Source organism: Aquarana catesbeiana, linkage group LG06 (genome assembly GCF_042186555.1).
Source record: "Aquarana catesbeiana isolate 2022-GZ linkage group LG06, ASM4218655v1, whole genome shotgun sequence".
In the NCBI taxonomy this organism is placed as follows: Eukaryota; Metazoa; Chordata; class Amphibia; order Anura; family Ranidae; genus Aquarana; species Aquarana catesbeiana.
Window position 1 is genome coordinate 393,263,533 of NC_133329.1, and position 14,339 is coordinate 393,277,871.

Here is a 14,339-nt window from a genome sequence, read left to right on the forward strand (position 1 = left end):
CTGCTTGTTGTTAAAACAAATTCAGAATTATAAAATGCATGCATTATACTTACCATTATTGCCTTAGTTGAATAGAATCTTTACTCTTTTCTGGGGTCACAGGCATCTTTGGGATATCACCATCCGATGCCTGCATCTCCCCACTGCGGCTCCCGTCACTATGTCACTAGTGTGATCCTACAGGTCTGCAGGGACCTGTTAGTGAGTTAGCTGCCAGGGTGGGGGGGGCCATAGCAGGCAGACGCAGGCATCGGACACATCTGGAATGGTCAGATGCTGAACATACTAAAGATACCTGTAGCAGTAGATGAGAATGAAGATTCTATTTAACAGGCAACTGTGACAGGTATATAATTAATAATGTATTTTAAAATAGGATTTTTAATATGTGCAACCTAACAACAACGTCTCTTTAAAGCAGATTCAAAACCTGTACTATGCTGCCTGAAAAAAAAAAAAAACAACAAAGTTCACTATGTAAATAAACACATTTCTAAATACTCTTACGGTGTTTTTTTAAATTTATTTCCTATCAGTCGTTTTTCATCACTCGGTCTTTGAAAAATACTTTTGTGCTTCTGCCCTTTACTGACATGAGCCACAATCTCACCAACGCACAGACTGGAATATCATTTTAATAACAGTCAGCAGCCCCTGTGATGCCTCTAGTCACATGGGGGATTCAGGAAGTAAGACCCCATACACACTATACAACTTTCGTTGTCTGATTTCCTTTAGATTTGCCAAAACCATGTAGTGCAAGGGCCTGCCTGATTGCATACAAATTGAAACTCTTAAGGTTTGACCTCATATTATACAGTTTTGGCAAATCTGAAGGAAAAAAAAATAAAACAGAAAATTGGATAGTGTATATCCGGTTTAAGGGTTCAGGAGGCTTGCGAGACTGAGCACCTATGCTGAAGACGTCTCTTCGGCAAGGCACTCAGAAGATTTCAATACAGATAGCATGCTGTGATTGTAGGATAAAGTACCCATGTACATAAGTAGTGCCACCGACCAAAGCAATAAACAATATCTGTGACTGAACAAGTTGGAGAGGCTGGGTGGTGACATCACAGTCTCCACCTTGTCCAATCAGAGAGCGCTTTGCATTCATTAAGAAAATGCAAAGCATTCTCTGAATGGTGTTTGGCCGAGCGGCTGACCTTCTGTGTTGAGAATGAAGCAGGGCAGCCACCCAAGAGAAAATGGAGGTCACTGGAGTAGCAGTGTATATTCAGTGATTTCCAGCTTCCAGGGGCATCTGCCAGGTATGGTATATACGGTACATAGTTACACTGGTCCAAGCTGGACCAATATAAATATGTATAAAACATCCATAACTAGAATTCATATTTAAAATAAACTCCAGCCTCTCTATCTTCGAAAGAAACATGGCTGCTGACAAAACACCATATAGTAAAAGTTGGTTGTGTTTTATGGCTAGTCTGGTTCTGATAACCAATCACAAAACAGTCAGTAAGATGAGGACACAGAAAGTCGGAGAAGAAGAGTGCTGTAAGGGTAATGACAACACAAATCTTCAGAAAATGAGCAGAGACACTTACTAATCCGTTCTGTAGCACAACTGAGGCGGGCGGCTGTACACTAGGGACACTCGTCCTAAAAGAGACGGGTATTATGTCATTGTACAGAAAGGACAGGTGAAATACTGCTTATTGTTTAAATAAAAAATTAATCTGCGCAATTGCAACTCAAACTACAGCTAAAAAATAGCAATAAATTGAGCTTGTGTTAAAATAGTAAAAAAACATTTTTGATTCAGAAATCGTGTTTATTAAACCAAAGCAAGTATACATAACAGATACAACCAAAGAAAATATTACCGGCAATAGGCAGGTTTAAAAATAGTACACTTTGAATATCTGTTTTTTTTTTTGTTTTTAAAGCTTCCTTTTGACCAGCTGAAAAGTTTCTGCCCATCTAAGAGGTTGCTGCTAGATCGGTGCCCCTTGTTTAGCAGTCCAACATGCCCCGCTAAATGCAAAGCTGTAGGGGCAACTCAGAAGAGGGCATCAGACAGCACTGCAATCAGAGGGCAGCAGACTTTAGCTGCAGCTTTCAGAAAGGCAGGGACATTTTAGCTAGGGAAGCTATGAAAAGCAAAAAAAAAAAAACAAAAAACAAAAAACAGTACCCTATTGAAAATAATAACAGGTCACAAAGAATACACTTTTACGCAAGCATTCAAGAAACCTCAAAAAACCGAGGCCATTTCATAAAAAGGCTGATGACGCATAGGAGATAAATCACAAAAAACTCAAATAAGGAGTTCCAGCAGTGCATAGCCTGCAATACTCACAGGTTTGTGTTCCTTAGCCCAATAATCAAGGGTATATTCTTTTGACAGTTAAAAGTGGAACTAAAGTTCTTCTGTTGTTCATAGCGAGCAGGCATGCAATGTCTCTTCTACAATAAAATACACTTATCTGCCTATTGGCAGCGTCCCCCATCAAGTAAACTGAACTGCGCATGCACAGCTCAGCTTACAGCGGCCAGCCCAATCTGTGTCAGATTGACATCATCCCGTGCATGTGCAGTAGTGACATCATCCCGTGCATGTGCAGTAGTGACATCATCCCGTGCATGTGCAGTAGTGACATCATCCCGTGCATGTGCAGTAGTGACATCATCCCGTGCCTGTGCAGTAGTGACATCATCCCGTGCCTGTGCAGTAGTGACATCATCTCGTGCCTGTGCAGTAGTGACATCATCTCGTGCCTGTGCAGTAGTGACATCATCTCGTGCCTGTGCAGTAGTGACATCATCTCGTGCCTGTGCAGTAGTGACATCATCTCGTGCCTGTGCAGTAGTGACATCATCTCGTGCCTGTGCAGTAGTGACATCATCTCGTGCCTGTGCAGTAGTGACATCATCTCGTGCGTGTGCAGTAGTGACATCATCTCGTGCGTGTGCAGTAGTGACATCATCTCGTGCGTGTGCAGTAGTGACATCATCTCGTGCATGTGCAGTAGTGACATTATCTCGTGCATGTATAGGAGTGACATCATCCTGTATCAGCCAATGAAGATGGCCGAAAACCATCACACAGAAAATGCCAGCACTAGCAAGGGACAGAGACCCTTTAGAGCAGGGGTGTCAAACTCAATTTCATCGTGGGCCGCATCAGCATTATGATTGTCCTCAAAAGGGCCGGTTGTATCGGTAAGATTAGATGTCCAACACATCCCCTCCCCTTACAATAGAGGTCATCAGAAGTTGAGTTCCCCACTCTCCCTTACATCACAGTGCACCCCCTTTCCTTATGCTGCTGCTGGGAAGAAGCTGGATGCATTGTTTGAAAGCAGAAAGTAGGGGTCTGGAGGAGGACCGGAGGAGGGCTGGAGGAGAGGTGCGAGGGCCTTGTGTTTGACACCTGTGCTTTAGAGGAAAGGTGAGTATAGATCCCTTTAGTTGTGCTTTAATTGAGGAGTTCTATAGTCTAATGGAGAGATTACAGTACCTGTTCCGCTGAGGCTGTGCTGTCGGTTTTGGTGCTGTCAGTTTTGGTGCTGAACGGCTGGAAGAAGCTGAGGCTTTGGAGGAAGCTGAGGCTTTGGAGGAAGAAGCCTGAGCTCTAAGCAATGCTGCATGCCTGTAAATATTAACAGCAACTTAAGAAAATAAAGATGTTTTTCTTACACATCTGTTTATTTCATAGGAAGAGTGATTATAAGAATGGATTATAAGTGGAGATCATTTATAAGACCTGTGCTTGTAGAAGTTTAGAACAATGCTTAACCCGCAGTCCATCAGAGCTACCATGGATACCCTCCTAACCAGACCATAGAAAGGACAAGTAAACTTTAAAGGATAAATTCACCTTTTGGAACATGTAACATATTGCAGCAGCTGCAGGCTCTCCCCTTCTCCCTGTGACAGTGAGCAGGGAATCTGCACCCCACGCTCGCTATCACTACTTGAAAATAACGGTGCCATGCAGGGCTCCATCCACACAGCTGCGTCGTTCAGTTTCCTGTTAATACATGAACTACAACTACCATCAACCATTGTGGCTGACAGCTTGTAGTTCTGAATGGACAGGGAGTGGCTGATGAGTGGCCTCGTAGTTCATTCACAAGCCCTGCAGCTTGTTAACAGCCATATGGAGGTATGGGCTGACAGCTGCAGGGCTTGTCTGCAGGATACTGGCATTGCACCATGATCCACTGATCAATCATGGGTGCAATGCTTTCCAGGCTCCTTAAGGAAAAAATAAGTGCACATTTTTTTCCCTCTAGAAATGTTTGCATTTTTTTCCCCCTAAAAGGTAAACTAATCCTTTAAAGCAGCGGCCCCCAAATTCCCAGGACTAAGGACCAGCCTCCCCAACTACAACCCGTCCAGGAACCGGGGGGGGGGCAGGGGTTAGGTGATCACGGGGGTCATAGCTTACACGTGCAGTTCTATATATAAAAAAACAAAAGGAATATATGCAATGCATAATTAACATCACCATCAATTGTCATATAGTGAAAAAACAAGATAGGAATTAATAAAAATGAATATAAATAAATAAAAATAGGAAGTGTCCGTATGCACAAAGAAAAAAAAAAAAAATCTTCCGCTCCTAGTGAAAATAATGTCCAAGCAAATGTCCAACCTTACCTCTGTGCACACAAAAGGCTCTTACCAGAATGATGTGACCATCATAAATGGTTAAATGTGCATGGAAGGGTTAACAATCCAGATCGTTGTTACATCTGCTTACCATGGAAAAGTGCATCGCTTGTCACCCCAGAGAGAGGGGGAGGGGGGAGGGGAGGGGGGAGCTGGGGTGCGTGCAGCCTGTCAGCCAGTGCTCTATGACCATGACCTGGCTCCCCTCCCTCCGCTTCTCCTTCATCTCCCCCATCCAGGGAAGGGAGTAGTGGTGCTCAGAGAAGAGGAACGGGCGCCCACTGGTGGTGGAAGGATGGTGGTGCATGTTCTTCTAGCTCGCTCTGACGCCGCCCACCACCTATTGTGCGGCCCAGCCTCCAACAGGCCATGCAACGGTACTGGTCCGCGGCATGGTGGTTGGGGACCCCTACTTTTAAGAACATTATCAAAATGACAGTAGACACTTACCCTGCTTGGGAGATGGAGGCGCTCTTGCATGTACAGTCATGGTCCAGTGGGTGTCGGTGTTTGAGGCAGAAGTTCCCATGGCAGTCTCCACATGTAACCTTCATCAGTTCTTTCTGTTTACAGCCTGGCTTTTGACACTTATTGGTGAATATCTGAATATTTAAAAAAGTTATTAGCTACAAAGAGCACACTGAAATGTATTACTGATATATAAAAAAAAAAAAAAAAAAAAAAAAAAAGGAAGGATGGCGAAAACTATGACACCGTTTTGTTAAGTCCTCACCTTACGCTTCTGCTGGGCTGGATCAGACTTGCAGTCCCGATCAATGTGTTCCCCGACTACGATGTCCGGAGTCTGTCCTCGAGTCACTGGGATTGGGATGTTACAGAGCGGACAAACTGGGACCTGAACATCCTGACATACACACACAAAGCACAGTCATTAGAGAAAAGGACACCATGTTAGAGAACAGATCTACACACTACTAGGAGTGTCAGGAGTACCTTCTTATAGGCTGAGCTGCACTTATGAAGGATGTATGTGATGTGGTCTTTGCAGAAGATCTGCTCACAAGCGTCACATTTTAGAGGTAGGAAATCTACAGATTAAAAGAAAAAAAATCCTATGAAGCTGTAGGCACACAAAAGAACTCTCCTGCTTCCTGTCTGGCAGTAATAAAACAATAGGTATACTTTACTATTCCTGACCCACTGAAAGCAAGGTACAACCCAAGAAGCTGACCTAAGGGTATGTCCGCCCAAAACCTTCATTTCTAGTTTTGGACAGAGTGGGGATGGATCAGAACTCCTGTTGTGGTTTTAGCTATCCCCTTCTAGAAATTTTTTATTTCTGTCCGTGTTGCTTTTGGAAATTTCCCCTCATTTCCTGTCTGGTAAACATGATCAGCAGGACAGGAAGTGTAGGCAAGTCTCTCTAGGAAAATCTTGTTTAGCAGGATTTATTTATATGTTCTTATATAGCTCTGTCAAGTTACGCAGCACTTTACACATATATATTGTACATTCACATCAGTCCCTGCCCTCAAGGAGCTTACAATCTAAGGTCCCTAACTCACATTCATACATACACATACTAGGGACAATTTAGACAGGAGCCAATTAACCTACCAACATGTCTCTAGAGTGTGGGAGGAAACCTGAGTACCCGGAGGAAACCCACGCAGGCACAGGGAGAACATGCAAACTACAGGCAGGTAGTGTTGTGATTGGGATTCAAACAACCCTAGTGCTGCTAGGCGGAAGTGCTAACAACTTAGCCACTGTGCTGCCCAGCAATAAAAATAAAAAACATCAGAAGTTCTAATCCAGGGGTGACCAACACTTGCCCCGCATGCAGCCCCAGAGAGTTTACCATGTGGCTCGGGCCTGTCTGGAATGCTGTGCATAAAAGCCACGGCGGACGACACAGACAAGCCCGGACCATGCACATACTTAGGGACACCGGCAATACCGTGCAAGCACAGTGGCCACAGCAGCCTACAATGACAAGCTTGGCAAATGCACGTCTGGAGGGATGTTGAGGCTACCATGTTTGTAATAGCACTGGCAGCAGGGAATGCAGGAGCGCCAGGTAAGTAAATGCTGCATAGCCGGATGTAGGGGGGGTGCTGGGGGGGTTGACGGCCGCACCTACTGAGAGCCACAGAAGAAACTGCTGATCAGCTCTCCTTCTTATTAGTGTATTTTATGTGCAGCCCAAGACAATTCCTCTTCTTCCAATGTGGCCCAGGAATGTCAAAAGGTTGGATACCCCTGCTCTAATTCTTCCCCACTCTATCCAAAACGAAGGAAATGTTTTGGCTGGACGTACACCTAAAACCAAACACCAGGCCTGAGACAAAAATTCCCCTTGCATTGGGATCCTCTCCACACTGCAAGGGTTACCTACTCATTCTTTCCAGGGGATGATGAATATGTAAAATAACCTACCCTATTTTTTCACCCCCTCCCAGCAGCTGGTGTTCTCTTTGGGATGTGGGTTGTCAACCTGGCACACAATGCAGTACCACTGGTCAGGCTGCGAGGAGAAGAAGGCTTTGGTGGACTTAGCATATGAGGAGGAGGAAGCCTGCAGGAGTGAAGAATAAGGTGTGTGTACACCTTATTCTATCCCCCCCTATAAAAATGAGCGGTAAACTCAGGTAGTCCAGAAGGGAGCCCACTATAAGGGTAACATTTTCTCCAGCCAAGCTTTAAGGCAACAAGATGGGGTTATATACAGTACAGAGTCGTTTTTCTCCAAATTGCTATATTTAATCTGGAGTTTCACCCAAAAGTGGAACTTTTGCTCATTTGTCGCTCCCCCCTCCAGTGCCACGTTTGGCACCTTTCGGGGGAGGGGAGGGGGGAGCGAATACCTGTCCCCACATCTGGGAAATATTGCCGTTGCAAACTACGCCAGCAGCTCGGCTCCCTCCTTCGCCACCGGGCCAGTAGCAGAGAGGAGCGGAGCCTCGCGCATGCGCAGTAGGGCTCCTGGCATGAAGCCGTAAGGCTACACTTCCAGGTTCCCACACCCGCAATGGCGGCGGGAGCACCCGACAGCTGATAGAAACATCAGCTGCGGTGCCGACATCGCTGGACTCCAGGACAAGTAAGTGTCCTATTATAAAAAAAGTCAGCAGCTGCAGTATGTGTAGCTGCTGGCTTTTAATTTGTGCAGGGATGGGCGGACCTCCGCTTTAAAACAATAAAAAAATATAAAAGAGCAAGCACTTAAATGAGAAAGTCAAATCAAAAATGTTGTTAAGAAAGTAAACAAAGTAATATTAATTAATAATATATGCTCACAAGAAATTCACTATGCTTCCTATTCTAGCAGGACATCCTCTCCATTAGTTGGACACGAAGAGCAGACTCTTGGGAATTAGCAACAGATGTCTAATGCAAAAAGGCGTCCATCCACACAATTCTTACCTAGCTGTTTACAGGTTGGTTCTGAACAATGCTTCCCCAGGTCCGGAAACTCCATAATGATACCTTTCAAGAGAAGAAAAAAAATAGAAATCATAAGTATCAAAATATCCATCTATATTGTACTGACAACACACTCAATATTCAATTAAAGTGGAGGGCCACCCTAAAAAAAAAAAAAAAATTTACACCAAAAATCCTAAAAAAAAAAATTTAAAAAAAATATTTGAAAAAAAAAAAATTTTTTTTAAACTTACCTAAACCCTTGTTGCTAGGCAGTCTTCCTAATCTGCCTCTTCCTTTTCCGTGGCATCTTCTGCTCCTCGGTGAGCGGCCCCGTTGTCTTCTGGGAACTGTGTGCCATTCACAGAGCGCCGCACCGCTCGCGCGTGCGCAGTAGGAAACTGGCAGTGAAGCCGCAAGGCTCCACTGCCGGTTTCCCTTACCTAGGATGGCGGTGCCGGGACCCGAGAGCTGAGGGACGGGTCGGCCTCGGGCGGCCGACATTGCGGGCACCCAGGACAGGTAAGTACTCATTTAAAGTCAGCAGCTACAGTGTTTGTAGCTGCTGACTTTTAATTTTTTTTTTTTTTTTTTACGGCTGGAATCCCACTTTAACAAAAACAATTTTGTATGGGTAGCTTTCATTTCCACTGTAAATACAGCAGGGAAAATAAGTATTTGATCCTTTGCATATTTTGTATGTTTGTCCACTTACAAAGATATGAAGGGTCTATAATTTTTTATCATAGGTGTATTTTAAATGATACAGACAGAATATCAACCAAAAATCCAGAAAAAACACATGATACAAAAGTTATAAATTGAGTTCAGTGAGTAAAATAAGTATTTGATCCCCTACCAACCAACAATAATTCTGGCTCCCACAGACTGGCTACAGTAGGTGTTCATGTGGTACACAGATTAGCCCTGTCAATTTAAGAAGGTGCTCCTAATGACAACTCGTTATTTGTATAAAAGACACCTGTCCACAGAATCTCTTTCTTCCATTCAAACCTCACCATCATGGGCAAGACCAAAGAGCTGTCAATGGACATCAGGGAGAAGATTGTAGACCTGCACAAGGCTGGAATGGGCTACAAGACCATCAGCAAGAAGCTTGGCGAGAAGAAGACAACTGGGATTATTCGCAAACGGAAGAATTACAAAATAACCATCAATTGTCCTCTGTCTGGAGTTCCATGCAAGATTTGCCTCATGGGGTGAGGATAATCATAAAAAAAAGTGAGAGATCAGCCCAGAACTACACGGGAGGATCTTGTGAATGATCTCAAGGCAGTTGGGACCACAGTCACCAAACAAACCATTGGTAACACAATACACCACCATGGATTGATATCCTGCAGCGCCCGCAAGGTCCCCCTCCTCAAGAAGGCACATGTACAGGCCCGGCTGAAGTTTGCCAATAAACATCTAATTGATTCAGAGAAGGATTGGGAGAAAGTGCTGTGGTCATATGAGACCAAAATTGAGCTCTTTGGCATTAACTTGACTCGCCGTGTTTGGAGGAAGAAAAATGCTGACTATGACCCCAAGAACACCATCCCTACAGTCAAGCACAGAGGTGGAAACATTATGCTTTGGGGCTGTTTCTCTGCTAAAGGTACAGACCGACTTTGCTGCATTAAGGGGCCAATGGACGGGGCCATTTATTCTAAAATCTTGGATGAGAACCTTCTTCCCTCAGCCAGAACACTGAAGATGGGTCATGGATGGGTCTTCCAGCATAACAATGGCCCAAAACATACCGCCAAGGCAACAAAGGAGTGCATCAAGAAGAAGCACATTAAGGTCATGGAGTGGCCTAGCCAGTCTCCAGACCTTAATCCTATAAAAAAAATGTATGGCGGGAGCTGAAAGTTTGAGTTGCCAAGCGACAGCCAAGAAACCTTAAGGATTTAGAGAAGATCTGTAAAGAAGAGTGGACCAAAATCCCTCCTGAGATGTGTGCAAACCTGGTCACCAACTACAAGAAATGTCTTACCTCTGTGCTTGCCAATAAAGGTTTCTCCAAGTACTAAGCCATGTTTTGCTTGGGAATCATATACTTATTTTACTCACTTAAAGCGGAGTTCCACACACAAATGGAACTTCCGCTTTTCGGAACCCTCCGCCCCTCCGGTGTCACATTTGGCACCTTTCAGGGGGGAGGGGGGTGCAGATACCTGTATAACTCCTTCCCGCCGACCGTACGCAGATATGCGTACTCGGCTTTCCGGGGTTATACCGGGATGATGCCGCAGCTGCAGGCATCATCCCGGTACCGTTGTTTCCAGCGGGCGATCGGCTACCCGAGTATAACAACCGATGCGGCTAAAAGCCCCCCCTCCCGCCGCCTCCCGCCGCTGTTACCGGGCCTCCCGTGCGATCGGGAGGCCCGGTGTCCGATCGGGTACCTTCGGCGGCTGGGGGCGGGCTGAAACGAAGCTGTGGGCGGCTTCGTTCCAGCCTTCTCGTTGTAAACGCGGAAGCGACGTCATGACGTCACTTCCCATTTACTCGGCTGCCAATGGCGCCGAATTTAAAAAAGTACACAGTATTCAGAATCGCCGTTTTCGGCGATCTGAATACTTTGAAGTGTAAAGGTGGGATGGGGGGTCTTTTAGACCCCCCATCCCTCCCTAAAGAGTACCTGTCACCACCTATTACTGTCACAAGGGATGTTTACATTCCTTGTGACAGCAATAAAAGTAAAAAAAAAAAAAAAAAATTTTTTAAAACACAATTTATAAAGTAAAAAAAAAAAAATAATTTTTTTAAAGTGCCCCTGTCCCCGCGAGCTCGCGCAGCGAAGAAAACGCATACGGAAGTCGCGCACGCATATGTAAACGGTGTTCAAATCACACATGTGAGGTATCGCCGCGATCGTCAGAGCAATAGCAATAATTCTAGCACTAGACCTCCTCTGTAACTCAAACCTGGTAACCGTAAAAAATTTTTTAAAGCGTCGCCTATGGAAATTCATAGGTACTGTAGTTCGTCGCCATTCCACGAGTGCGTGCAATTATAAAGGGTGACATGTTTGGTATCTATTTACTCGGCGTAACATCATCTTTCACATTATACAAAAAAATTGGGGTAACTTTACTGTTTGGATTTTTTAAAATTCATGAAAGTGTCCCTTTTCCAAAAATTTGCGTTTAAAACACTGCTGCGCAAATACAGTGTGATAAAAAATATTGCAACAATCGCCATTTTATTCTCTAGATTCTCTGCTAAAAAAATATATATAATGTTTGGGTACTCTAATTAATTTTCTAGCAAAAAATATGGATTTTAACTTGTAAACACCAAATTTCAAAAATAGGCTTAGTCATGAAAGGGATAAGAAAGGTATTTGCACCCACTTCCGGGCATAGAGCCCTGCGGGGGTCTACGCCACTCCCCCCCCCCCCCCCCCCCCCCCCGTCTCTGAGGAATGTTTCTAACACCTTATTGAATCTCTGCCATGAAGAATGAAGGCAGGTTTGAAGGCTAAAGGGGGTACTAGCAAGGTGTACCTAATAAAGTGGCCAGTGAGGGTACTTTTTCACAGCACTGTAAAAATCTGCAACATCCCCCATTTTATTTTCTATGACCTCTGCTTAAAAAAAAAAAAAAAAAATTATATATATATATATAATTTTTTTTTTTTTTTAAGCAAAGGTCATAGAAAATAATATATATATATATATATATATATATATATATATATATATATATATATATATGTTTTGGAGTTCCGAGTAATTTTCTAGCAAAAAAATTATATTTTTTTCACATATAAGAGATGAATGTCAGAATTAGCCCAAACTGGAAGTAGGGTTGCCGCCTTTCCGGGATTCACCCTGACAGTCTGGGTTTTGAATCATGTGTCCGGGTTTAAGTCCACCTGATACCCGGACACAATATTCAAACAGGAATGTTGCTCAGGACAGAGCTTGACAGGAGGGTGAGGGGGCTCTATGTGCGCCACATTACTATTCTCTTTGGTGTGCCCAAATGTGTCCCAGGTCTGTTACAATCCTATAGAGCAGTGAGGGCAAACCTTGGCACCCCAGATGTTTTGAAACTACATTTCTCATGATGCTCAACTACACTGCAGAGTGCACGAGCATCATGGGAAATGTAGTTCAAAAACATCTGGGGTGCCAAGGTTCACCATCACTGCTATAGTGTGTTCTAAAAAAAAAATTACTGTGCGCCGCTAAAGTGTTCGGGTTTGGCTTGAGGTAAAAGTGGCAACCCCAGCTGGAAGTGGTTCAACTGTGAACTTAGCCCAACTGTTTCCCTTTATATGACAGCAAATAAGAAAACACAAACATTTGCAGGGAAAATCCTCACCAAGGAAGAGTAATACAAACAATTGGGGGAAAGCGGACAGCATACAATTTATAGGGATCTGAACTTCAGACCATAAATGAGGACAGTTGTGGAGGAATAGAGGACAGAGGGACTGAGATCTAATAAAGGGAGCTGCACACAATGCTGAGGTGTAGTACAAAGAGACGGGTATATAACATAAAATAAAAACACTGAGACTAACAGAATTTCATAACAAAAGTGTACAGTGAAGAACACGGCAAAGTTCTAGAATGTGCGTTGTAAACCAGAGACATGAAATATGAACAAAGCATATCCCTCTATACAGGCAGTCCCCGAGTTACGAATACAATAAGGACTGTAGGTTTGTTTGTAAGTCGGAACACTGCTTCTAAGTGTAACTTCAGCCTGTGCAGCGATGTGGGATGTTCCGGCTTCCGCCTGTGCAGGGATGTGGGATGTTCCGGCTTCCGCCTGTGCAGAGATGTGGGATGTTCCGGCTTCCGCCTGTGCAGAGATGTGGGATGTTCCGGCTTCCGCCTGTGCAGGGATGTGGGATGTTCCGGCTTCCGCCTGTGCAGAGATGTGGGATGTTCCGGCTTCCGCCTGTGCAGCGATGTGGGATGATCCGGCTTCCGCCTGTGCAGCGATGTGGGATGTTCCGGCTTCCGCCTGTGCAGAGATGTGGGATGTTCCGGCTTCCGCCTGTGCAGAGATGTGGGATGTTCCGGCTTCCACCTGTGCAGCGATGTGGGATGATCCGGCTTCCGCCTGTGCAGCGATGTGGGATGATCCGGCTTCCGCCTGTGCAGCGATGTGGGATGTTCCGGCTTCCGCCTGTGCAGAGATGTGGGATGTTCCGGCTTCCGCCTGTGCAGAGATGTGGGATGTTCCGGCTTCCACCTGTGCAGCGATGTGGGATGATCCGGCTTCCGCCTGTGCAGCGATGTGGGATGATCCGGCTTCCGCCTGTGCAGCGATGTGGGATGATCCGGCTTCCGCCTGTGCAGGGATGTGGGATGTTCCGGCTTCCGCCTGTGCAGCAATGTGGGATGTTCTGGGCACTTCTGGGGCTCTTCTGGCCATGCAGTACATATAGTGTGGGATGTGGCAAGATAGCTGCTCGGGGGTATCCAGGACCAGCGTGGAGCACAAGCAGCCGGCATGGAGGCCGTTCATAAGTAGGAGTCGTTCGTAACTCGGGGACTGCTTGTAGTGTGTACTTGTCTCTATTAAGACCACCAAGTGTCATTTCTGTCTGCATTAACCAGTTGTGAACCAGGCGCCACAGTTTTACTGCGGCAGGTTGGCTCCGCTGCGCAAAATCACGTTATATTATGTGATCTCGCGGGGCTTGGATAGCAGCGGCGCGAGCACGTGCCTGCCACAAGCTCTCCACGGAGAGGAAGAATGGGGAAATGCTGATGTAAAAACAATCATTTCCCCGTTCTGCCTAGTGACACGGTCACTGATCACAGCTACCTGTAATCGGGAGCGGTGATCAGTGTCGTGTCACACACAGCCCATCCCCCCCCCCCCACAGTTAGAATCACTCCCTAGGACACACTTAACCCCTGCAGCGCCCCCTCCTGGTTAACCCCTTCACTGCCAGTCACATTTACACAGTAATCAATGCATTTTTAATCGCACTGATCGCTGTATAAATGACACTGGTCCCAAAATAGCACCAAAAGTGTCCGATGTGTCCGCCATAATGTCGCAGTCATGATAAAAATCGCTGTTTGCCGCCATTACTAGTAAAAAAAAAAAATTATTCATAAAAATGCCATAAATTTACCCCCTATTTTGTAGATGCTATAATTTTTGCATAAACCAATCAAACGCTTATTGCAATTTTTTTTTTTACCAAAAAATATGTAGAAGAATACATATCGGCCTAAACCGAGGAAAAAAAATGTTTATCTATATATTTTTTGGGGATATTTATTATAGCAAAAAGTAAAAAAATTGTTTTCTTTATCAAAATTGTC

The 14,339-nt window shown here is 44.9% G+C and overlaps 1 protein-coding gene across 2 annotated transcripts in view; it reads right to left on the reverse strand.

Moving 5' to 3' along the window:
- ZFAND2B (zinc finger AN1-type containing 2B) overlaps positions 1-14,339 on the reverse strand; it is a 33,611-nt gene that overhangs the window by 12,813 nt on the left and 6,459 nt on the right. For both annotated transcript variants that reach the window (XM_073634359.1, XM_073634360.1), the window contains exons 2-7: positions 8,029-8,091; positions 5,596-5,690; positions 5,375-5,506; positions 5,092-5,243; positions 3,485-3,616; positions 1,569-1,623 (exon numbers count right to left, since the gene is read on the reverse strand). In XM_073634359.1, coding sequence (XP_073490460.1) covers positions 1,569-1,623; positions 3,485-3,616; positions 5,092-5,243; positions 5,375-5,506; positions 5,596-5,690; positions 8,029-8,083 — 621 coding nt within the window. In that variant the 5' untranslated portion in view covers positions 8,084-8,091. The remainder of the gene's footprint in view (positions 1-1,568; positions 1,624-3,484; positions 3,617-5,091; positions 5,244-5,374; positions 5,507-5,595; positions 5,691-8,028; positions 8,092-14,339) is intronic.